The sequence below is a fragment of the Phodopus roborovskii genome, unplaced genomic scaffold, assembly GCF_943737965.1.
Source record: "Phodopus roborovskii unplaced genomic scaffold, PHOROB, whole genome shotgun sequence".
NCBI lineage: Eukaryota > Metazoa > Chordata > Mammalia > Rodentia > Cricetidae > Phodopus > Phodopus roborovskii.
The window spans coordinates 19299075-19321635 of record NW_026126485.1 but is presented as its reverse complement, the minus strand read 5'-3'; the positions used below and the strand labels follow the sequence as shown (position 1 = coordinate 19321635).

Here is a 22561-nt window from a genome sequence, read left to right as displayed (position 1 = left end):
GATTAGTATATATGTCACCTATCTTGTAGTTTTTTCTTGTTTTATTTCCTTATGTCTGTAGTCAAGATTTTAAGGGGTTCTCCCCTGATCAAACCTAATCTCTACCAACCAAGGCCTTTTCCTGTGGAAACAAAAGCAAAACCTCTCCTCCAGCAAAAGACATTTCCTGAATTCCATTTTAAAGTGAAGACACACTTAAAGTATTTAGGCTGGTTTAGTTTAATTCAGCAGTCTCTTTTACAATTCATTGTCTTCTTGCAGCTGGTGTTCACTTATTGGCATCCAAAAAATTCAAAGTCAACACAACACCATACAGGATCCAGATTCCCTGTCTATGTCCCATCTCCACATGGCTTATTTTTTATATTACTTTACTCTCTCTTTACAGACTTTTTATTTTAAACTATTTATTATTTTCCTATGACTGTCTATACACATTTTCTTTTCTTTCTTAAGTTTACTCACATTTTAAAACACACTATAACCTGTTTAGAGGGTTTTTTCCATCTGGGCCTTTCTTAACTGTGTGTCTCTAGCCTTTTCTAACAGCATAAGGCAAACCTTAAACTGCCAAACCTGCATTCAAGATTCATTCATTTAGGCCCTCCCTCCACATAACTTCTATTTTTCCTAAGGCTTATGTTAGTTTTTTCTTTTGTGACAGGCTCTCACTATGTAACCCTGGCTTACCTAGATCACACTATTTAGACCACCAGGCTGGCCTGTAATCCCCAGAGATCCACTAGAGCTCTTGCCATCCTAGTGCTGTGATTAAAGGTCTGCCACTATACCTGGTTTTTCTTAATTTAAGAAAAATGTTAATATAACTTCTGTGCACCAGAGCACATGTAAAGGTCAGAGGACACCTGTAAGGACTCGGGTCTTACCTTTTACCTTACCTGAGTCAGGCTCTACTTCTGTTTTTGCTGTTGGGTTGCATGCTAGTTGGTCCAGAGCTTCTGGGTGATTCTTCTGTCTCTACCTCCCATCCTGCTGTAGTAGTGGTAGATTGATGGATGTGTATTACCACATTCAACATATTTTTTTTCAAGACAGGGTTTCTCTGTGTAGCTAGACCATCAGGCTGGCCTCAAACTCACAGAGATCACCTGCCTCTGCCTCTGAAGTGATGGGATCAAAGGTGTATGGCACCAACGCCTGCCTACATTCAACTTATTAAGAACTTTCAGTTCCTTTTTATTTGCCTGCTTGGTGCCCACAGAAGAGGGTGTCAGATCCCCTGGAACTGGAGTTACATGGCGTTGTGAGGCTTCACATTGGTGCTGGGAATGGAACTGGGGTCATTTGGAAGAGAAGCCAGTGCACTTAGCCACTGAGCCATCTCTGCAGCCCCCATTTCTAGTTTCTTATGTGGTTTCTGGGATTGAATGTGGGTCCTTAAACTTTTCTGGTTAGCACTCTGGTTGCTAACTTACTTCTTTTGAAATATTTTATTGTTTGTTTCACTATGTAGCCAGCCCTAGCTGGCCTGGAACTCACTGTGTAGATTAGGCTGGCCTCAAACTCATAGAAATCTACCTGCCTCTGTCTCCTGAAATGTTTTTATCCTGTGTGTGTGGGTGCACGCGCGCGCGCGCACACACACACACACACACACACACACACACACACACACCAATGTCTACAGAAGGTAGAACTTTTGATCCCTGCTTCAGCCACTTGAGTGCTAGGACAACAGGCATGCACCACTGCGTTTTGTTTGTGCAGTACTAATGGTGAACCCCAGGGCTTCATGTATGGTAAGCAAGCGCTTTTACTTTGTGTGTGTGTGTGTGTGTGTGTGTGTGTGTGTGTGTGTGTGTGTGTGTGCACATAGAGGCCAGAGGTTGACCTTGACTGTTGTTCCTCAGATACTGTCTACCTTTTTGTTTGAGACAGGGTCTCACTTTGTAGCTCTAGTCTTGAACTCAAGATTCTCCTTGGTCAGCCTCCTAAAAGCTGGGATTATACCTGTGCATTTGAGGGTAGGATGGGCTACATAGTGAGACTCCGTTAAGACTTCCAGAGTAAGGATGTATCTTAACCCCTAGAGGGCATAGAGGGCATGCACAAACTCCTGGGTTCCATTCCAAGCAATAAGTGTGTTAACCATAAGGCATCAAGTGTAGGTGTCAGTGGCACAGGACAGGAGTCAATCACAGGTCTGTCAAGATCACTTTGAACTTGGGTGTCCTCCAGAGGGACCTACACCAGCAATACTTAGTTCTGTACACTGCCTGTGGGACGTGGTGAAACCCTAACTTCTTGACCTCAACTGTCATTCACCCTCTGAATCCCTTTCAGAGAAGGAAGCTCTCCGTTTTTGTAAGGATTCCCTTGCCCCAGTCCACAGTCTGTCCCAGTGTTCCCATTCCCTCCACTTGGAAACGCCTCCCATCCCCCACCCCCTACAGGTACTGTCCTTCCTCCTAGCAGCAGGCAGGGAGTTGGCCACAGACACATGACTTGAGTCAGAGGATTCAAGATTCATGGGTCCGGCTTATCGGCCTAGGGCTCTATCACAATATCCATCTGTGTTTTTTTTTCCTCTTCAAACGGTACTCCTTGTCCTTTGCCTATAGCCGTTTAATTGCAAAAGCCAGGTCGTTTGTGGGAGACCACAAAGAAGTGACCCCTTTCATTTCCCATCTCAGAGTGAAAAAGGATAGTAACCGTACCTCTCACTCGAGGAAGCACCCTTATAGCTACACCTCTGAGACCTCTGTGTTTCCTGCTCTCTAACTGTGGCTAGACCTAAAAGGTTTAAAAGCATTTCTGCTGGATAGCTCAGGGTCACCCCTCTTGGCCTCTATTATTTCAGAGAGGCAAAGCGATTTGCATCATGTCACACAGTAATCTGCCAGGCTGCTAGGGTACTACGCGACAGGAGGAGGAGAAAGCTGGCACTTTCTCTACTGGCCTGTACAGCCGTGACACCAGAATGCAGCGAAACGCCAGGATACTGACACTAGCTCTTATCCTTGACAGGAAAAGCTCGCCATCGGGTGGGCGTTCCCCAAGAGCAGGACAGACAGAAAGTGGCGAGGAAGCCTTCCTTCATCCCTCTGTCCAGAGAGGAAGGAAAAGTGGGCGAAGCTGAGCCCGGGTGTTGGCCCCTCACGGCTAACACCTGGGCGGGCTCGCGCGGATTCTTTAAACGACTCGAAGGAAAGCCAGGGACTCGGCACCAGCTAGGGCGGGGTTGAGCTGCGGCCCGGTCACGTGGCCGTGCCTGAGTGGGCTCGCGGCCCCCACCCCACCAGGAGGCGTCCCCCGCAACGCGTGGTCGACCCTCATTGGCCCATGGTGAGACCAATAGAAATCGGCCATCTGGGATCCCAGCGTTCCGAGCCACAGCCTAACGTGCTGAGCCGACTAGGATGCAATGAGAAGGGACAGCTGTGGGTCTAAACCAGTCACAAGGACCGAGGGGCGGGCTCAGCGGCCGTGTCAGGTTGGTGTGAGAGGTGGGTGCATATAAATCGGAGCAGCGGCGGCAGCGTCCGTCAGTACCGCAGAGCCGCTGCCTGACGATCGTTTTAAAGGGCCCGTGCGCCGCCGCCCCCTCGGCCCGCCATGCTCCTTTCGGTGCCGCTCCTGCTCGGCCTCCTCGGCCTGGCCACCGCAGAGCCTGCCGTCTATTTCAAAGAGCAGTTCTTGGACGGAGGTAAGGTCTGGGCGCGCCTCGAGGCCTCCTCAGCGACGGCTGGGCCCGGAGCCCATGGCTGCTTCGTCGTGTGTAAATGTAATTACGGTTCAGAGGGCCAACACTGTGGCCCCGGGGGACTAGAGCCGCGGGCGGTTCCGGTTGTGCGTCCTTGGGGGACGTGGAAGGCTCAGCGGTTTCCCGCGCCCGGAGTTAGGGTTCGTACAAGGACCTGAAGCGAGGTGTCAAGATCGAGGTTGCGATGGGAATCCCCTTCCCCGCCCCCACCTGCTTGTGACTCCTGACAGACGTTGGGTATGGGGGCGGGGGTCAGCCGGCCAGCTGATCTGACTCTATGCCGCCCCCCCTCACAGATGACTGGACCAACCGCTGGGTCGAATCCAAGCACAAGTCAGATTTTGGCAAATTTGTCCTCAGTTCTGGCAAATTCTACGGGGACCAAGAAAAGGATAAAGGTAAGAGGCAGGGAGTGGGGCGTTCAGATTCAGGACGATTTCCTGGAGGAAGCTGTAGTCAGCACTCAGTGCTTGGGCTTTTCCCAGGAACATGGGAGCCAAGGACAGGTCGGGGAAGGAAGGGGAGGTCATCTGTGCCCCTCGAGGGCTAGGGTACTCGGGGTCCACCTGACGGCATTCCCATCCCATCACAGGGCTGCAGACAAGCCAGGATGCCCGGTTTTACGCGCTGTCCGCTAGATTCGAACCCTTCAGTAACAAGGGCCAGACACTGGTGGTACAGTTCACGGTGAAGCATGAGCAGAATATCGACTGTGGGGGTGGTTATGTGAAGCTGTTTCCGGGTAGTTTGGACCAGAAGGACATGCACGGAGACTCGGAATACAACATCATGTTTGGTGAGAGGGTCCTCCAACCATTGCTGACCTCTGCCCGTTGGACAGTGGGCACAGACTGATCCCTTTATCCTCAGAAAGCTGATCTTCTCAACTATAGAAAGCTCTTGGATGATGAGGATTTTTGTCCTAAAGGGACAACTAAAGGGTTTGACTATGTTTAGTTGTAGGTTTTATATTGTTCATTTGTATGATCATTTCTAGATGTTTCCTATTGTTAGAAATTAAGCCAATGGTCCAGTCTAAATCACGGGAAAACCTTTTGAGTTCATGCTTATGTGTATGTATGGGCATGCTCCTGTGAAGGTCAGAGGACTACAGAAGTCTCTTTTGTCATCTGGGTTCTGGGATGTCAGGCTTAGTGGAAAGCACCTGATTTGCCTCTGAGTCGCTTGTCTGCCTCAGAATGGTAATCTTTTCAGATTTGTCCTGAGTTTAGGAATCTGGTCTCTGAGCCTGAAGTAGTAGCACACACTGGGTGCAGTGAAGGCAGGTGCATCTCTGAGGGTTCCAAGACAGGGATGTATAAAGGGCTGTCTTATGTCAGACAAAATAGGTTCTGCAGAGACAATTCGGTGGTTCAGTTCCCAGCATTCCTGTGGTAGTGTCAGGGTCCTTTATCTTGTTGATGCCATGCCCATTTCTGACCTCTGCAGGCCTGCATATGCAGGATGCACATACAGGCAGATGTACACATGAAAGTTAATAAATAAAGACATGATGTTAGGTCCCTCTTATAAAGAGGAAGGGGGTGAGAGCCTATATTTGCTTCTTACATAGGTCCAGACATCTGTGGTCCAGGCACCAAGAAGGTTCATGTCATCTTTAACTACAAGGGCAAGAATGTGCTGATCAACAAGGACATCCGGTGTAAGGTGTGCCTGGGGTAGTCATTTAAGTCACTGTCATGGGAGGCCCAGGCTCGAGCCTGGTGGGAGGGGCTGCTCACCACCTTCCCTCTTCAGGACGATGAATTCACACACCTGTACACGCTGATTGTGCGGCCAGACAACACCTATGAGGTGAAAATTGACAACAGCCAGGTGGAGTCAGGTTCCTTGGAGGATGATTGGGACTTTCTGCCACCCAAGAAGATAAAGGATCCTAATGCTGCCAAGCCAGAAGACTGGGATGAGCGAGCCAAGATTGATGACCCCACAGATTCTAAACCTGAGGTTGGTGCTTGGGCAGTGGCTGTACTGCCATCATAAAGAGGAGGACTTGGGTCCACTCTGACCTCCATGTGTACTCCTAGGACTGGGACAAGCCTGAGCACATCCCTGACCCTGATGCTAAGAAGCCTGAGGACTGGGATGAAGAGATGGATGGGGAGTGGGAACCACCAGTAATTCAGAATCCTGAGTACAAGGTAAGCGTGCATGGTGGGGTGTGGCTTACTGGCAGGATGCTTGCCTGTGTGCTGTAATTAATATTGCAGCAGAAACAAAACAAGATGGGCGTGGGGTTCTAGGCAGGGTTGCTTGTACTGAGGAATATGTCTACTTCTACTCATGTAGTTGTCTTCTGCAGGGCGAGTGGAAGCCACGTCAGATTGACAACCCAGATTACAAGGGTACCTGGATACACCCGGAAATTGACAACCCTGAATACTCCCCGGATGCCAACATCTATGCCTATGACAGTTTTGCTGTACTGGGCCTAGATCTCTGGCAGGTGAGACACAGGAAAGACAAGGATCCCCTCTAGACCTCACTGGAGGGAAAAACAGGCATAGGCACCAACCTCAAGGTGACCAGACTCCACAATGGTACATTATGAGACATTTCCTGTTTAATCTCATTTTTCTTCACTGCATAAGAAGTTTGGGGGGAAGGGTTTCTCTGTAACAGCCCTGGTTATCCTTGAACTCTATAGACAAGGCTGGCTTTGTACTCAGAGTCTGCCTGTTTCTGCCTCCCAAGTACTGGGATTGGTGAGAAAGTTGGTTTTATTACTATTAACAATTTTTTACTTGTTTTGTATTTATGTGGGTGTACATATGGAGGTCAGAGGAAAACTAAGAAAAATTGGTTCTCCTCACCATGTGTGTCTTAAGAACCAACTACAGCACCGAGTGCCTTTACTTACAGAGCTGTCTTTCTCTCTCTGACCCAATGAGCACCTTTCTGCAGGGCTGCTTGCCATGTGCTGCTGGTTCTTTGTTGAAGTACCTGTGCAAAGTTAGCTCAGATCACCCCATTAGAAAGAACTGCCCTGGCTACGTAAGGAAACAATGAAAACAAAACAGAAACCTCAGTACTGAGTTTTTGTCTTTGGTGTGTTTTCTGTGCCCAGGACAGTTCTTGGAATGTGTTAGGTGGGAAAAAGAAAGTGATTCCCCATTACAGGGGAAGCAGTTGTGTGAAAAGTGAAGTCAGTAGCACAGGTCACTAGGGCAGAGGTTTGAATCCTGAAAGCATGGCTTTTGAACTTTGGTATCCCCGGTGTTATCCTTTTTTTTTTTTCCCCCTTTTAATAGTTTTGAGGCAAGGAAGTCTTGGTATGTATCCTCGGCTGTCTTGGAATTCTCATATATCCCAGTTTGGCCTGAAATTCCCTCCTTGCCTTCTCACTGCACCAACATACCTGCTCCCTCCTCCCTTCTGAGAAATGTTTGACAAGGTTTCACTGTGTAACACTGGCTGGCTGGGAACTCCATAAGTGGTCTGGCTCCTCAGTGCTGGGCTGAAAGGCATGTCCTGCCACCACCCCTGCTGCCCTGTCAGAAGTTACTGCTGACCATCTGTCTTTCCATTCTTTCCCAGGTCAAGTCTGGCACAATCTTTGACAACTTTCTCATCACCAATGATGAAGCCTATGCAGAGGAGTTTGGCAATGAGACTTGGGGTGTCACCAAGGTGAGCTGGGCTCCTGTGTCACTGGGGTCAACTGGGAGGACTGGCAGGCAGGTGAGAGCCAGGCACTAAAAGGTGTGGTCTGTGCCCACAGGCTTCAGAAAAGCAGATGAAGGACAAGCAGGATGAGGAGCAGAGGCTGAAGGAAGAGGAAGAAGACAAGAAGCGTAAAGAGGAGGAAGAGGCTGAGGACAAAGAGGATGAGGATGACAGAGATGAAGATGAAGAAGATGAGGATGAGAAGGAGGAAGAAGAGGAAGATGCCACTGGCCAGACCAAGGATGAGCTGTAGAGGCCATACCACCTGCCTCCAGGGCTGGACTGAGGCCTGAACACCCCGCTGCAGAGCTGGCTGCTCCCAATAATGTCTCTATGAGACTCAGGAACTTTTCATTTTTTTCCAGGCAGGTTCAGATCTGGGGTGGATTCTGATTTTGTTTCCCTGCCTCCCTACAAGCCCCCCTCCCCCTTTTTTTTCTTTTTTTACTGGTGTTTGTCTTAATTCTCCTTTAGCCCTCAACCTCCTGGCTTCTCATTTTGAATCAACATCTTTCCCTTCTGTCCCTTTTCTCTCTCCAACCCCTGGTCACTACCCTCCAAACTCCAGGAACAGGGGTATGGAGGAAAAGTCCTAGGCTTGAGATTTCATCTGCTCTCCTTCCTGGATCTCAGAGGAGGGCAGGAGAAGGGGGTGGTGTCCCCCCCAGCACTGAGGAAGAATGGGGGTCTTCTCATCCCCTTTCTCCCTTGCCCCCAGGACTGGGCCACTTGTGGGGCAGCCAGTTCTAACACAGCTCACACTGAGAGTGTAAGAACTACAAACAAATTTCTATTAAATTAAGTTTTGTGTCTTCCCTACCGTGTCTCCTTCTCTGGGAGGATGTACGTCAGGGAATCAAAAGTGGCCTTTTGGGTGCTGGTGGCTCATGTTTGAGCTATTGGAGTTGGCAGAGTCCCACAAAATGACATGACTGCATATAATATATATCCTGTAATCTAAAGTGGGGAAGCAGCTGTCAGGCTTTGATGCCAGCTCTCCCTATATAGTAAGTAATTCCTTTGTTGTGCAACAGACATGCCATTGGTAGCCTTGTGCTGACTAGAGCTTAGCTACTACTGGGGCAGATATTTGAACCTTAATCTTATCCATTTGTTGTTAAAAGAGTGGGCTGGATCTGTTGGTCTGCTTTCTGAAACTGCTACATAGGATAGTTGAACAATCTCAAACCTCACATTAGTGGAGTAAATGCTGGTAGCTCATTTTGTAGTCAAGGAACTAAAGTCAAAGATCGTGAGTGGCTTAACCCAAGGGCCAATGTTTCTAGGACTGAGCTGATAGAAAAGTCTAAGGACTGGGTTATGTTCTGTTGGAGATGACTTACCTGGCATGTCCCTGGGTTCCAGCCCTAACACACACACACACACACACACACACAAGTGGGATTCAGGAGACTGGATATCAAGGTTGCCATTTTAAGCTTCACTGAGTAGGTTGGAAGGTGGATAGGAGGCCTGTGTTCTTAGAAAGAAACTGATAGCCCCTGTCAGAACCTTGCTCAGCTGACCAGAGGAAGGCAGGCCTTTGGCAACAGCCTTGTCACTTCTGTGGCTAGAAACATGGCAAAGCAAGCTCCAAAGTATTGAGTAATTAATGTTGCTACTTATGTTGTATTTACTGAATGCTTTAGCATAACTTCACTTTAACCCCTTAAAGACATTTTCATTCCTTTTAGTATGTGATAGTGGCAAAAGCTTCTTGTAATCCTTCAGTCCCAGAAAGACAGGTGCAAGCAAGGGAAATACATGGAAGGAAGAATGGAGTAGTTAATACAAAGGAGCCTTGAATATGTTAAGTATTTTTGAGGTGTTTAATAGATGGTCAGTTATTGCAAGATCATGAAATGGTAAGGGACCCATGAACTAGAAGTGTAAACACGTTTATTCCAAAAATAATGATAGTCTTAAAAGTGAAGCCACATAAGTTACCATTTCTACCTTTGAGATTTGTAGTGACTTCCCTTCTAGGCTTGAGTAATTAGCAGTGCTCTGCGGGGTTCCTTTTAATTTGGTCAGATTTGAATTAGGTCACTGATTCTATAACATCTTAAAAACTCAAGTGGAAGTGTGGGTCTTAGAAGCCAGTTTGCGGGGGCATGACGTCACTGGCATCGGACATGACGTCATCCAGACGCTATGGTATGACTTCCCACAGCGTAGGCTCAAAGCTGAGTTTGCGCATGTGTAAGGTAAGGAAGTGTTGCCGCGCATGCTCTACAGATCGAGGAGGGGTCACAGGCGGGTCATATGCACTGGCGATATGCGCGCGCTTCCCACTTACCCCGGAAGTGCTTTGCTCATAGCACAGCTGGGCGCTAAGATGGCGGCGGCGTGAGTTGCATGTTGTACGAGGATCCCGGGGCTGCCGCATTGCTCCGGCCCCGCCATGGCCATCACCATCACGCTTAAAACGTTGCAGCAGCAGACCTTCAAGATACGCATGGAGCCTGAGGAGACGGTGCGGGCCGGAGCCCGGGGGCGGGAGCGACCGGGTGCTGGGGTGGGTGGGGGCAGGGAGGCCCGGATCCAACGGGAGGGGCGGGGAGGACTTGCGACCGGGCCCTGCTGCTCTTTCCCAGCGACCCGACCTCCTCGGACCCCCCCACCTTCACCCCCCACCCCCGATCTGCCCTGCCCTGGCGGCTCAGGCGCTGTTCCCGGGGCGAGTCCCAGGCCCGCTCCTGTGTCAGCTGCCGGCTCCGCGTTCCCAGACTGCAAGCTGCTCGGGTGGTCCCGCTTGGCGTTAGTGACCAAGAGGTGCCAACTGGTGACAACAATGTTGATGATAATAAATGGTCTTAATCTTAATAGTTTTGGTGGTCCGTGTTTGTTGGCCGTTGATTCTTTACCAGTGTCGTCTTGCTGAATCTGCAAAGTAGTGTTGTCCTTTGGGGACTTCTGACTTTCCCCGTTTGACAACCTCAGAGTTAAGGAACTTTGCCATGGTCACAGCAAGTAATGGCAGAGACAGGATTAAATTATTTTGTTATATGTGACAGCAGCCTAAACTTGCTGCATGAACTTTTGTTTGCTTTTGCTTTTTGAGAGTGGGGTCTTGTTTTGTTGTCTGGTGCCTCTTTGAATATCTGGGCCCAAGTGATAAGTGTTGCCTTAGCCTCCCAAATGGGTGATACTATTATTTGAGCCACCTCCCCTGAATCTCCTCAAATACACTATGAAGCCACTGGTATACCCTTAGTGAAGTCTAAGTAAGCATAGTGGTCATCTCTATAATTCCCGAACACTGAGGCCAAGATGGGGATTGTTTTCTGTTCCAGGCCACCCTGAGCTATGTAGCTAGGCCAGCCTGTAGTACATAATAAGACCATTTCAAAAAAGGAAGGGGTAAAGGATGTCCTCAACAATTACAGAACAGTTACCTGTTTGAGGCCAGCAGTGGGTATACCCTTTCATTTCCTTCCTACTGTTTCCCTTCTTAGCCACATGACATCTGAAATACAAGTTGGCTTTTCTCCTCACATTAATGTCTTCTCCATGAGAACAGAGACTGACTTCTGTTTTGTTCTGTTCCACTGGCCATTGTAAAACAGGGTTTGGGGATGGAAGTCTTGTAGAACACTTAGGCCCTGGGGTCCATCCCTGAACCACCGCCACCACCATCTCTCTCTCTCTCTGTCTCTCTCTCTCTCTCTCTCTCTCACACACACACACACACACACACACTGGGCAGCATCAGTGTCTGGCCTGTAATAGATTGCTGTTGGCTGGTCCAGATTGAGTAGGAATCTCTTATGATTGAGCGTAAAGCTTTTCCCTAAGGTAAAAGGATCAGGAAAGGAGACTTTATTTTATTTGAGACAGTTTCACTATATAGCCCTGGCTAGCCTGGAACTCAAAATGATCCACTTGTCTTTCTTCCCAAGTGCTGGGATTCAGTGTAAGCACATCCATGCCTAGACTTCATTGAGGGTATCTTAGAGTGTTAGTGCTATTTGTAAACATAAACATCACACTATTAAAGCTTTGTCTTTAATGTCTGTGTCCTTATTCCAGGTGAAGGTGCTGAAGGAGAAGATAGAGGCTGAGAAGGGTAGAGATGCTTTCCCTGTGTCTGGACAGAAACTCATCTATGCTGGCAAGATCTTGAGTGATGATGTACCCATCAAGGAATATCATATAGATGAGAAGAACTTTGTGGTTGTCATGGTGACCAAGGTGGGTAGATTAGCTAGGATGCTGGCAAAGAGCTTGTGTGCCCAGGAGAGATTAGCCATAGGCAGGGTGGGGCTGTGCTGGGGCAGGATGTTGAGGCTCGATAGGGATGCTGCTGCCTGATCCCTTTTTTCTTGCTGTCATAGGCCAAGACTGGCCAAAGTACCCCAGCACCCCCAGAGATCTCACCCACTGCTGCCCCGGAGTCCTCCACAGCCTTCCCTCCAGCTCCAACATCAGGCATGTCCCATCCTCCACCAACCAGCAGAGAGGACAAGAGCCCATCAGAGGAATCAGCTACCGCAACATCTCCGGAATCCATTTCTGGGTAAGGAGGGGCAGTAGCCTTACTGTGCCCTGTCCTCTGTACCTTCCAGTGTGGTCCCATGCACTTGCGGGGAGGGCAAGCCACCAGAAGCCAGGGTCCGATTTCTCTCTCTTGAATTTGCAGCTCTGTTCCCTCTTCAGGTAGCAGCGGGCGAGAGGAAGACGCAGCTTCCACATTAGGTGGGTGGGTGGTCCTCAGGGCAGAGGCGACTGGGAGCCCCAGCCATCCGCCTTTGACAGCCTTGTCTTGGTCTGGGAGGGTCTGGGAGCAGTCCTTCTGTGCTCCTGGTGACCCAGGCCCTGCTGCTCCCTCCACAGTGACTGGCTCTGAGTATGAGACGATGCTGACTGAGATCATGTCCATGGGCTACGAGCGGGAGCGGGTTGTGGCCGCATTGAGGGCCAGCTACAACAACCCCCACAGAGCTGTGGAGTACTTGCTCACGGTGAGGGAGTCTCCAGGTCTTGGTGCCTCAACAGGCAATGGAGGTGGAACCTACCGCATAGGCTTATGGGTATCACATGTTGTCACTGAAGGCTTCCCAAAGCGACTGGACAGAGTATGGAGGGCAGGCACAAAGCCTTCCTGTCTCCTGTCAGGCTGATTGTTTGGGAGGGGGAAGTGGGTCCGTTGGAGAGAACTAAAAAGCAGGATCCCTGACAGGGAATTCCCGGGAGTCCCGAGCCGGAACACGGTTCTGTTCAGGAGAGCCAGGTACCAGAACAGCCGGCCATGGAAACAGGTGAGTAGGATGGATTTGCACATGTGGGCATCTACAGTAGACACAGGAGCCCTGCAGGGCTCTCACCACACCTCTTCCTGCCACCAGCAGGGGAAAACCCCCTGGAGTTCCTGCGGGACCAGCCCCAGTTCCAGAACATGCGGCAAGTGATTCAGCAGAACCCAGCCCTGCTCCCTGCACTGCTCCAGCAGCTGGGCCAGGAGAACCCTCAGCTCTTGCAGGTGCGGCCCAGGGTGAGGGAACTGAGACAGACACCTTTTCTAGTTCCTTAGGGGATCACCCAGGGACATAGCCCAGGGACTCCCACAGGCCCAGCCCCTTGCTCCCTGATGACCCCAAGGTTATGTGTAGTCAGACTCCCATGAGGTATGGATGCTGTTGACCTCTCCCTGCTGAAGAGGTCAGGCCCAGAGCAGACTCCATATGTCTGGGTCCTGGACTCTGGCCACAGCATTCTTGAGTGCTTGCTCCCCTTCCTGCTGCTCAGTCCTGGCCTTCCTGATCTGACCTTCTCCTTGACCCACTGTATGAACTGAACCTGTGTCATTACACCAGAACCCTTGGAACCCTCTCATTTGAGCTACGAGAGGACTCCTGTATGACTGAGTTTTTAGGCCCTCTTGCTTCTGGTTGTGTTTCTGTCCTGAGCCTCTGGCAGCCTTCTGGGGACTGTGTCTCTGTTTCTACCCCAGTGGCAGCCACTTCTCTTACCCAGTGTCCTGACATCATCCTCTCATGTCTCCTAATTCTGCACAGTGCACCCGGTGAACTGTCCACCAAGAGGATAGATTGCTGGAAAGGCCCTTTTTAATGTGAAAATAGTCAGATGTCTGCAGAAGCAAAGGGTTGCTTCAGAACCTCTAGGTTTCTAAGTAGAGTGTATTTAGTAGATTCTAGGGTTGAGTGTGGCTGTGCACACCTGTAAGCCCAGCACTTAGGAGGCTGAGGCAGGAGGATCACTGAACTTGAAGCCAACTCCTTCTAATAGTGAAATCATCTCAAAAAAGAAAGATAAAGATTGCACAGGCTGAGAGTGTTACTCAGTAGGGAGTGCTTGTGCTTAGTAGGTTGAGGCCTGGGTTTACTTGTAACACTACAAAGAGAAGGACCCAGGCAGCATTGTCCTGTTTGCCACTGTGGCTTCCCACTGTCACAGGAGAAAGGTCTTCCCAGACTTTCTATACTGTTCATGCCACTGAGCTCTTCTGAGACTTGCCTAGTAGATCTGCCCCTGGGCATTTTCACTTGGTACTTGTTTTAGCCAGAGCCATGCCCTCCTCTTCCTGCCCCAGACAGTCAGCCCCTCCCACAAGGCCTCAGTGACTTGACTAGCATATCTGCAATTATTTGGCTTGAACTTTTGTTTTTCTTCAGTTTCACTATATAGGTTAGGTTGGTCTCAAACTCAGGTCTCAAACTCTGGCTTCAACCTCCTGAGTGCTGGGCTTACAGGAATTAACCACCATGCCTAGCTTTGGTACATTTACTTTGTTTTATTGAGACATAATATATCCCTGGCTAGCTTGAAACTCTTTTGTAGCCCAGGCTGGCCTTAAACTCAGATCCACCTGCTTCTGCCTTCCCAGTGCTGGGATTCAAGGCGTGCGCCACCATATCCGTATCCCCAGCTTGGCATCTTAGCCCCACCTTGACAGTTTGTTTCTATGGCTACATGGCTGTCTGGCCAGAGCAGGCACCTTCAGAGTGTTTGACAGTTTGATGCAGAGGCTGTAGTGGGACCTGGGCATACTTGTCAAGGACTGTGAATTGTCATCTTTCTCGTTCTTCCCACAGCAAATTAGTCGACACCAGGAGCAGTTCATCCAGATGTTGAATGAGCCCCCTGGGGAACTGGCAGACATCTCTGATGTAGAGGGGGAGGTTGGTGCCATAGGTGAGGAGGCCCCGCAGATGAATTATATCCAGGTGACGCCGCAGGAGAAGGAAGCTATAGAAAGGGTAAGAAGCCTGGCTGAAGAGCCACTCATGGTGGGCAGCCCCATGCCTTCCTCCTTCTTAACCCTGCCCGTCTTCCCACAGCTGAAGGCATTGGGCTTCCCAGAGAGCCTGGTGATCCAGGCCTACTTCGCGTGTGAAAAAAATGAGAACTTGGCTGCCAACTTCCTTCTGAGTCAGAACTTTGATGATGAGTGATGCTGGGAGACTAGAACACCCCCACCCCACTCCACAAAAGTTTTATAAAAGAAAAAGTGTATATATATATATACACATATATATATATTCATGTTTATTTAAGAGGAAGAAAAAAAATTCAAAAACCATTAAAAAAAAAGAAAAAACACCCAGCCCAGATTCCCACCTTCCTGAAGTGGCCCCTATTCCCATCTCAGTCCGAAAAGACCTGGGCCAGACAGCTGTCCCCATCCTCTTAACAGAGCCCAGCCTGCTCAGAGTTGCTGGCAAGACCAGGAGGCGACAGATGGGCCCCTCTTGGCCTCTGTCCCAGCTCCCTGCAGCCAGATGGAGAGGCGCCTGCCTGCTTTCCCATCCCCTGAAGCATCCCCAAGGACAACCCACCTCCCTCCTCCATGATGAGGGGAAGCTGGAACCCTAAACTTTTATCCTCCATTGGAGTGGCCCAAATCTTTCCATCTGGAGTGAGTTCATTAGAAGCCCAAGGCTTTCTCCCAGTCTGGCCTTGGCCTCCAGCCTGGAGAGGAAGAAACATCAGTTCTGAAAGCCAAGGCCACCCCTACCCCAGGACAGAACCACATCTCTGATAAAGGTTTTAAAGTGAATAAAGTTTTAAAAATGAGCCCTAATAATGGTGCATGCCTCCTGGAGCTTCTCACAGCAGCTTATGAGTCTGAGCTAGCTGGATATAGGTGACATGGGCATGCTAGGAATTGGGGAAGAGTCCTGAGCCTCACAAATGGGGGCCCCAGCATCTCCTCCCTCTGGAAACTTGGGCCCCTGCCCCAGCTCAGTTCTAGAAAGGGCTGCTGCTACCTCTATCATGCAGTCTGTTTGGCTGTACTCCCCCTGGTAATTGGCTAATTACTGGAGATTAATGTTGGTAAACAGAAGCCTCCTTCTCCACTGCCATCTGCTCCTTCATTATTTGCCCATCCATTCCCCTTTCTGTCCCTGAAGCCCCAGTCATGGCATGGCCTAATGTCCAGGTGTGAACAAAGCCCAGCAGAGGATTCTCCCACCCCAGGTGTTGGGTAATGAGCCAAGGGACCCAGGAAGTCACACCTGAGGGAGAATGTGTAGAACCTGCTGTCAGCAGCAGGCTTTATTGGGAAAGGGGCTTTAGGGGCTGGCTTCCCCAGATACTGCTGAGTCCTGGGCTTCAGCAGAGGCCATAGCAGCATCTCGTGCCTCCTTCTTCTGCCGTAGTCTCTCCTCCTTGAGGCGCTTGCGCTGCTGCTTGTCCAGGTCCTGTAATAGCTCCTGGAATTGGGCACTCCTTGGGTCCACATGGTAACCCAGGCGCTCCTGGGCCTCAGCCTGTAACCGGGCCCTCCGCTCCTTGTCAGCCTGGGCTTTCTCCCAGCGCTCCCGCTTCTGCTGTCTCCAGTTCTCAATCATTTGTGGCATCTTGGCCATGCACTCTGAGATGTGCTGTTCCCTGCAGAGGAGAGCAGACAGTGAGGGGCAGTCCAAGCCACGCCTGAATTTCACCCTCCTATGCCGGTGTCAAGACTGTCCTTGATTTCACATGCTGTGTTTGCCAGGTCCAAATTCAGGCACAGAAACACCTGGATGGGTGTTTCTTTCCAGCCTGGTGAATTTGTATGTACACTCCTATCTCCAGTCTTGAGACCACAGAAGTGAGAATCAAGTCCCATCCAGCTAGGTTGGGACAGATGGGGAACCAGCTACATTCTCCAGTGCCAGCATGACTTGCCTTCTTCAGGCCTCAGTTTCATTTGTAAAAAAGGTGATCTTGTCCTTTCAAAGTTGTCGAGAGGACAAGCTTAAATACCAGGAACACATTTCACCTGCCCTAAACCCTGCCCCCAAAATGGTGTCCTCCATTTCCCTTCAGATCTCATCGTTCATGTTCCTCCTTCACTGACATCCACCCTGGACTTCACTACTTACTCTCTTCTCCCATTACCCAGTCACACTGACTGGTCTACTGCCTTGGACATACTTCTAGACATTTTTTAAAGTTAATTTTTTTCTTTTCCTTTTTTTTTTGGGGGGGGGGTTGTTGTTTGTTTGAGGCAGTGTCTCTGTGTAGTCCTGGCTGCCCTGGAACTTACTCTGTAGTGTAGAGGCTGTCCTTGATCTCAGAGATCTGCCTGCCTCTGCCTGAGTATTGGGATTAAAGACATGCACGACCACTGGTCTGACATTTTCTTTAAAGATAGGGTCTAGACTGGCCTCAAAATCCAGTGATCCACCTGCCTGTGGCTCCAAATGGTTAGGGTTAAAGATGAGCTTCCCATCACAACTAGCTTACTTAGATAAAAGTCCTCACTGAGTAGTAGCTGTGAGGGCTGTCCTCAAAATCAGAATCCCCACTTGCCTCTGAACCATGTTTTTTCCAAGGTTTAGGCATGTGCCACTAGGCTTGGCTTAACCTCAGGACCTTTGTACTACCTGCTCCCTCTACTGGGAACTCTCCTCTATATTTTTCCAGTAACTATAACTGGTTATATGGGGCTTTGCTTGAATATCACAAGGGAATAATCGCAGCACTTGAGAGGCAGAGGTGTGTGGAACTTTGGTCTACAAAGTGAGTTCTAGGACAGCCAAGACTTACACAAAGAAACCCTATGGCTCAAAAAACCACAGACACATACCACAAACCCCCACCCCCTTTTGTTTTTTGAGGCAGGGTCTCAGTGTATCCTTGGCTATCCTGGAACTAGGTCTGTAGACCAGGTTGACCTGGAACTCACTGAGATCTGCTTGCCTCTGCCTCCAGAGTGTGGGAATTAAAGGCATGCACCATTACCACCACCGCCCGGCCCCAGCATGCTCTCTTAAACTGTGTTTTGTCTTCCCAAGGACCCTCTATCATGTGAAATTCTTGTCTTTTGTTTCCTTCTGTGTGGGTCCTTAGATTGTTGCACAGAATATTAAGTAAAGGTTAAACAGTTGAGGCTGGGCCTTGTACAGGCCTGTAAAAAATCTCAGATATTGGAAAGGTAAAGACAGATGGATTCTAGATTCAAGTCAACATGAGTTCAGGTTAACAGTGAGACCTTGTTAAAAAATAAAATGAGAGTTCAGGTTAACAGTGAGACCTTGTTAAAAAATAAAATGAGGGCAGGCTAGTGATACAGCTCAGTGGTAAAGGAAAAATAAAAACAGACACAAAAACTGCAGCTGAGTGACTACAACAAGAATTTACCTAGAAGTTTGTTTTTCAGCCAAATGAACATGTGGGTTAGCCCTACGCCACAAGAATTCCGCATGCCTCTGACGAAGGATTCATTGTTTGGGGGCTGTGGGTTACCTGCCCTATACACGCACCTGGCACGACGCCTTGCCTCCTTGGCCTGCTGCTGTGCTCGCAGCGATTCTTGCATGGTCGCTAAGCTCGGGTACCATTCTCGCTCCTCCGCCTCCAACTCACTCAGCTGCTCTGGGGACGGCCACAGGGAGGCGGGGGCCACCCCCGAGGCGGCACCGTGCCGCGCGAACTGCTTGGCCGCGTACCGCGGGCCTAGCTGCCATCGCGGGCTCAGCAGGTTTTCCGGGTCTGGCCACTGGGGTCCCGGGCGGCGGCGCGGGGGCGGCGGCGCATGGTAGTTACGGGACCTGGGAGCCAGAACCACAGAGAGCCGCAGGACGCCGCGCGCCCGCATCGCGGGAGCCGCCATCTTGGCTGTGGGTCCTCGCGGGCGGCGGGCTGGCTAGGGTGCTGCCTGCGCGGCTGAAACCTCGGGGGTCCCGGTCAGAAGCGCCAGGAGTCAAGGGGCTCGACTATAGTTGGTGCAGTACAGGTGAACGTTTAATGCAGGAGGCAGTAGTTTCTTAATATTATATGCCCAGGCGTGGTGGCGCACACCTTTAAGCCCTGCAGTCAGGAGGCAGAGGCAGGCAGATCACTGAGTTCAACGACAGCTATGACTACATAGAGCTGGTATCCAAAAGAAAGAAAAAAATATGCATATAAGATTAATTTCTATATTTATTGGAGGAGGGGAGTGTGGGTGATCAAGTGGAGGTGAGAGGACAACTTGGAGAAGTCAGTTTTCTCCTTCCACTATGTGGGTTATAGAGAATAGAATGCCTTCATCCCACCTGGTGGCAAATGCACTGAGTCTTCACACAGGCCTAGCGGATTTTTGAAATAAGATAACACTGTAGGCAGGTCAACCTGGAACTTCTTGGGTAACTCAGGATAGCATCAAAGTTGTGACAGTTCCCCTAGGTCAGTCTTGTCAATGCTGGGATGACTAACCTTTAATGAGCCAGTTTTAAACTGGTGTGCTAGGGATATTTAAATTTACAGTATGGTTAAAGAATTTAATATTTAGTTTTGAAATCTTTAATTTTTTTTGTGGTTGTTTTGCTGGTTTTTTTTTTTTTTTGAGACAGGGTTTCTCTGTGTAGCTTTGGAGACTGTCCTGGAACTAGCTCTATAGACCAGGCTGGCCTGGAACTCACAGAGATCTGCCTGCTTCTGCCTCCCGAATGCTGGGATTAAAGGCATGTATCACCAATACCCGGGTTAAATATTTCCATTTTAATAGCTAGGCTCATGTTGCCTTTTAAACCTTTTTTTTCCCTCCCTCCCTCCCTTCCTTCCTTCCTTCCTTCCTTCCTTCCTTGCCTATTTTCGGCTTTTTAGACACAGGGTTTCTCTGTGTACCCCTGGCTGGACTGAAACTTGGTCTACATGTAGAACACTGGCCTTAAACTCGGAGATCCATCTGCTTCTGCCTCCTGAGTGCTGGGACTAAAGGCATGTGCCACCACTGCTTGGTGCCTATTAAATCTGTTTGTTGTTTTGTTTTGTTTTTTGTTCTTTCAAGGCAGAGTTTCTCAGTAGCTATGTATGGAGCCTGTCCTGGAACTCACATTAGATCTGGCTGGCCTCAAACTCACAGAGATCTGCCTGCCTCTGCCTCCCAAGTGCTGGAACTAAAGGTGTGCACCACTTTTTAAAAAATCTTTTTTTTTAAAGACCTGTGTGTGTGTTTGTGTGTGTGTGTGTGTGTGTGTGTGTGTGTGTGTGTGTGTGTGTACATCAGTGGAGGCCAAATGAACCCTCTAATCCTCTGGAGCTGGCCTTACAGGCACTTATCAAGGGGCTTGGGTACAAGGAACCTAACTCAAGTCCTCTGGAAGAGCAGGAAGTGCTCCTCCTTGCATTCCATCTTGTGGTTTTTGTTTTTTGTTTGTTTGAGTCTTAGTATGTAGTGCTGCTGGCCTAGAATTCACTGTGAACTAGGCTGGCCTCAGACCCACAGTATTCTCTCTCCCTCTGCCTCTGCAGTGCTGAAATTAAAGACCTGAGACCCCCATGTCCATTTTGCCTTGTATCTTAAACATTTAACCTTATGGGATTTGGTTATGTGACTCCGTTGATAATATGCTTGTCTTGCAAGCACAAAGTTGTGGGTTTTATCCTTGCACTGTGTAAGCTAAACAGTGGTGCATGCCTGTTAATCCTGACATTGGAGAGGTGGAGGCAAGAGGATCAAAAATTTAAGGCTAGCCTGGGCTACATAGCTTTGTGTTTTCCACCCTTCCCCTTCCATTCTACTATGACAGGGGCTCATGTAGCTCAAGCTCACTTGAATTTCTATCTTCCTGCCTCTATCTTTCAAGTGATAGATAGCATTACAGGCATGCTCCACTACATCTAGCAAGATTGCTTTAGGACTAAAGCTCTTTGTCCTATTGCTTTTTGGATTTTTCGAGATAGAGTCTCATGTATCCGGTGTTGGCTTCAGGTTTTTTGTTGTTTTGTTTTGTTTTTCAAGACACAGTTTCCCTGTGACTTTGGAGCCTGTCCTGGAACTAGTTCTTGTAGACCAGGCTGGTCTTGAACTCACAGAGATCCATCTGCCTCTGGAATGCACCACCACTGCCTAGCTAGCTTCAGGTTTACTATTTATCTGAGGCTGGTCTTAAACTCTTGGTCAGCCTTTTAAGTTCTGAGAGTAGAAGCATGTAATACCATGCCTCTTTTGAATTTTATTTTAAAAACTTTGAATGTTTTTACTATTTTAAATTTGGTTTAAAAATATTTTGACTATGTGTGTTTGTGTGAATGTATGCCATGTATGTTCAGATGCCTACTGAGGCCAGAAGAATGTTCAGTCCCCTGGAACTGGAGTGACAGGCAGTTGTGAAGTGCCTGATGTTGCTGGGATCTGAACTCAGATCTTCTGAAAGAGCAGGAAGCACTCTTTGTTTTTCGAGATTGGCTTTCTCTGTATTGTTTTGGAGCCTGTCCTGGAACTCGATCCATAGAACAGAGATCTATAGAACTCGAATGCACAGAGCTCCACCTGCCTCTGCCTTCCAAGTGTTGGGACTAAAGGCATGCGCCACCAATGCCTGGCACTCTTTTTCTTTACACCTGTGTTGTGACAGAAGGTTGGGACATACTATGTAAATATTCTTCTATAGTGAATGTTTTGCTTTTTACTCTTTTTGTTGAGGGTCCCACCACCCAACTCCCAAATAAAGCACACAGAGTCTTACTCTTACTTATGAATACCTGGCCTTTGCTTGGCTAGCTTGTTTCTAGTCAGCTTTTCTTAATGTGAATTATCCCGTCTACATTTTTCCCTCTGGGTTTTTCCTGTTCTCTTACTTCTGTAAATCTTACTCTTACTCCATGGATTATGTAGCTGGATGAATGGGTGGCTGGCCCCTGACATCCTCCCCTCTTTGTTCTCTTGTTCCTCATTTCTATTTATACTCTGCTTGCCAGCCCCAACTATCCTTGCTCTTGCCTTGCTATTGGCTGTTCAGCTCTTTTTAGGCCATCAGGTGTTTTAGGCAGGCACAGTAACAGAGTTAAATAAATGCAGTATAAACAAAAGTCACACCTTAAAATAATATTGACCAACATTTCCCCCTTTTTGTCTAAATAAAAATGTTTTAGCTTTAACATAATAAAACTATATGCAACAAAATCAAGTATCAAGTAAGATTGCTTTACAATGCTTAGTCCATTTGCATTTAGCAAATTCAGAGAGAATACAACATTACCTATCTTAGTGAATCCAAATTTTTTTTGTTTGCTTTTTAACCTAAAGTTTTATACCTAACTTACTATTATATCTAAGGGAAACTATAACTATCTAGTCTTCAACTCCATCAAAGGCACCAGAAGAATATATTATCTAAGTAAACAAAAAGTGCATTGCAAATGAGTTCCATAAATTCTAGGAATTACAGACATCTGACTGCCTATACAGAGTCACTCAAAGTTCCCCTGCAACATTTGGGCATCTATCTTCAGGCTACAGGCCCATAATAGCTGTAAGAAGGAAGCAGGAAATTTCAGAGACTGTCCCGCCTCTATTGGCAATTTGTCAGTCACTTTCCTCTGTGTTCTGTGAAGAAGGAGCCTGGAGGGACCATCCCACCTTGTTATGGCAAAGTTCAGTGGTTACTTTCCTGTGGGTCCTGCATGTTCAGTCTGCACAGCACAGTGTAAAAAGTCAAGAACAGTTTCTTTGCCCAGTGGCTAACCTTGCCACAATGGAAGAACACTCCATAAGGAGTTTCTTCAATGTTCATCATCTTTGAAGTAAATTGGTACTGCCAGGAGTAGATGCATCTCATTGTTATGAAAAGCCCTGAATTAACAACACACTTAAAATGGCATATTCTGTAGGTCTTTGGAAGCTTTGAAGACCATCTATCTAAAATATATCTCTATATGATCTGGAAAACATGTCTTGTAACATATCTACAAATTTGATTGGTATAGATGACT

The 22561-nt window shown here is 48.5% G+C and overlaps 3 protein-coding genes across 4 annotated transcripts; 2 read left to right on the top strand and 1 right to left on the bottom strand.

Moving 5' to 3' along the window:
- Positions 1 to 3498: 3498 nt before the first annotated feature.
- Calr (calreticulin) lies at positions 3499 to 8226 on the top strand. The gene is made up of 9 exons (XM_051194986.1): positions 3499 to 3667; positions 4021 to 4122; positions 4317 to 4520; positions 5298 to 5392; positions 5483 to 5692; positions 5773 to 5886; positions 6048 to 6191; positions 7283 to 7375; positions 7467 to 8226. The coding sequence occupies exons 1-9, from the start codon at positions 3577 to 3579 to the stop codon at positions 7662 to 7664; spliced, it is 1251 nt and encodes a 416-aa protein (XP_051050943.1). The 5' UTR covers positions 3499 to 3576; the 3' UTR covers positions 7665 to 8226.
- Positions 8227 to 9712: 1486 nt separating this feature from the next.
- Positions 9713 to 15448, top strand: Rad23a (RAD23 homolog A, nucleotide excision repair protein). Of its 2 annotated transcripts, none has more exons than XM_051194981.1 (9): positions 9713 to 9887; positions 11444 to 11605; positions 11749 to 11930; positions 12054 to 12109; positions 12248 to 12375; positions 12594 to 12672; positions 12763 to 12893; positions 14467 to 14631; positions 14713 to 15448. In XM_051194981.1, exons 1-9 carry the CDS (start codon positions 9816 to 9818, stop codon positions 14824 to 14826), a joined length of 1089 nt encoding a protein of 362 aa, XP_051050938.1. In that variant the 5' UTR covers positions 9713 to 9815; the 3' UTR covers positions 14827 to 15448. The 2 variants fall into 2 exon arrangements, with proteins under 2 accessions (XP_051050938.1, XP_051050937.1); XM_051194980.1 differs by having other exon boundaries at positions 9714 to 9887; positions 12760 to 12893.
- Positions 15449 to 15916: 468 nt separating this feature from the next.
- Gadd45gip1 (GADD45G interacting protein 1) lies at positions 15917 to 18491 on the bottom strand. The gene is made up of 2 exons (XM_051194983.1): positions 18127 to 18491; positions 15917 to 16267 (listed from the first exon to the last, which is right to left on the bottom strand). The coding sequence occupies exons 1-2, from the start codon at positions 18474 to 18476 to the stop codon at positions 15949 to 15951; spliced, it is 669 nt and encodes a 222-aa protein (XP_051050940.1). The 5' UTR covers positions 18477 to 18491; the 3' UTR covers positions 15917 to 15948.
- Positions 18492 to 22561: the final 4070 nt, after the last annotated feature.

Coding starts and splice junctions, on each gene's coding strand:
- Rad23a (XM_051194980.1), top strand. CDS start 9,816: ATGGCCATCACCATCACGCTTAAAACGTTGCAGCAGCAGACCTTCAAG. Junction 11,931..12,053: donor TCTCCGGAATCCATTTCTGG/GTAAGGAGGGGC, acceptor TTGAATTTGCAG/CTCTGTTCCCTCTTCAGGTA. Junction 12,110..12,247: donor AGACGCAGCTTCCACATTAG/GTGGGTGGGTGG, acceptor CTCCCTCCACAG/TGACTGGCTCTGAGTATGAG.
- Gadd45gip1 (XM_051194983.1), bottom strand. CDS start 18,476: ATGGCGGCTCCCGCGATGCGGGCGCGCGGCGTCCTGCGGCTCTCTGTG. Junction 16,268..18,126: donor GAGGCAAGGCGTCGTGCCAG/GTGCGTGTATAG, acceptor TCTCCTCTGCAG/GGAACAGCACATCTCAGAGT.
- Calr (XM_051194986.1), top strand. CDS start 3,577: ATGCTCCTTTCGGTGCCGCTCCTGCTCGGCCTCCTCGGCCTGGCCACC. Junction 5,887..6,047: donor TTCAGAATCCTGAGTACAAG/GTAAGCGTGCAT, acceptor TGTCTTCTGCAG/GGCGAGTGGAAGCCACGTCA. Junction 6,192..7,282: donor TGGGCCTAGATCTCTGGCAG/GTGAGACACAGG, acceptor ATTCTTTCCCAG/GTCAAGTCTGGCACAATCTT.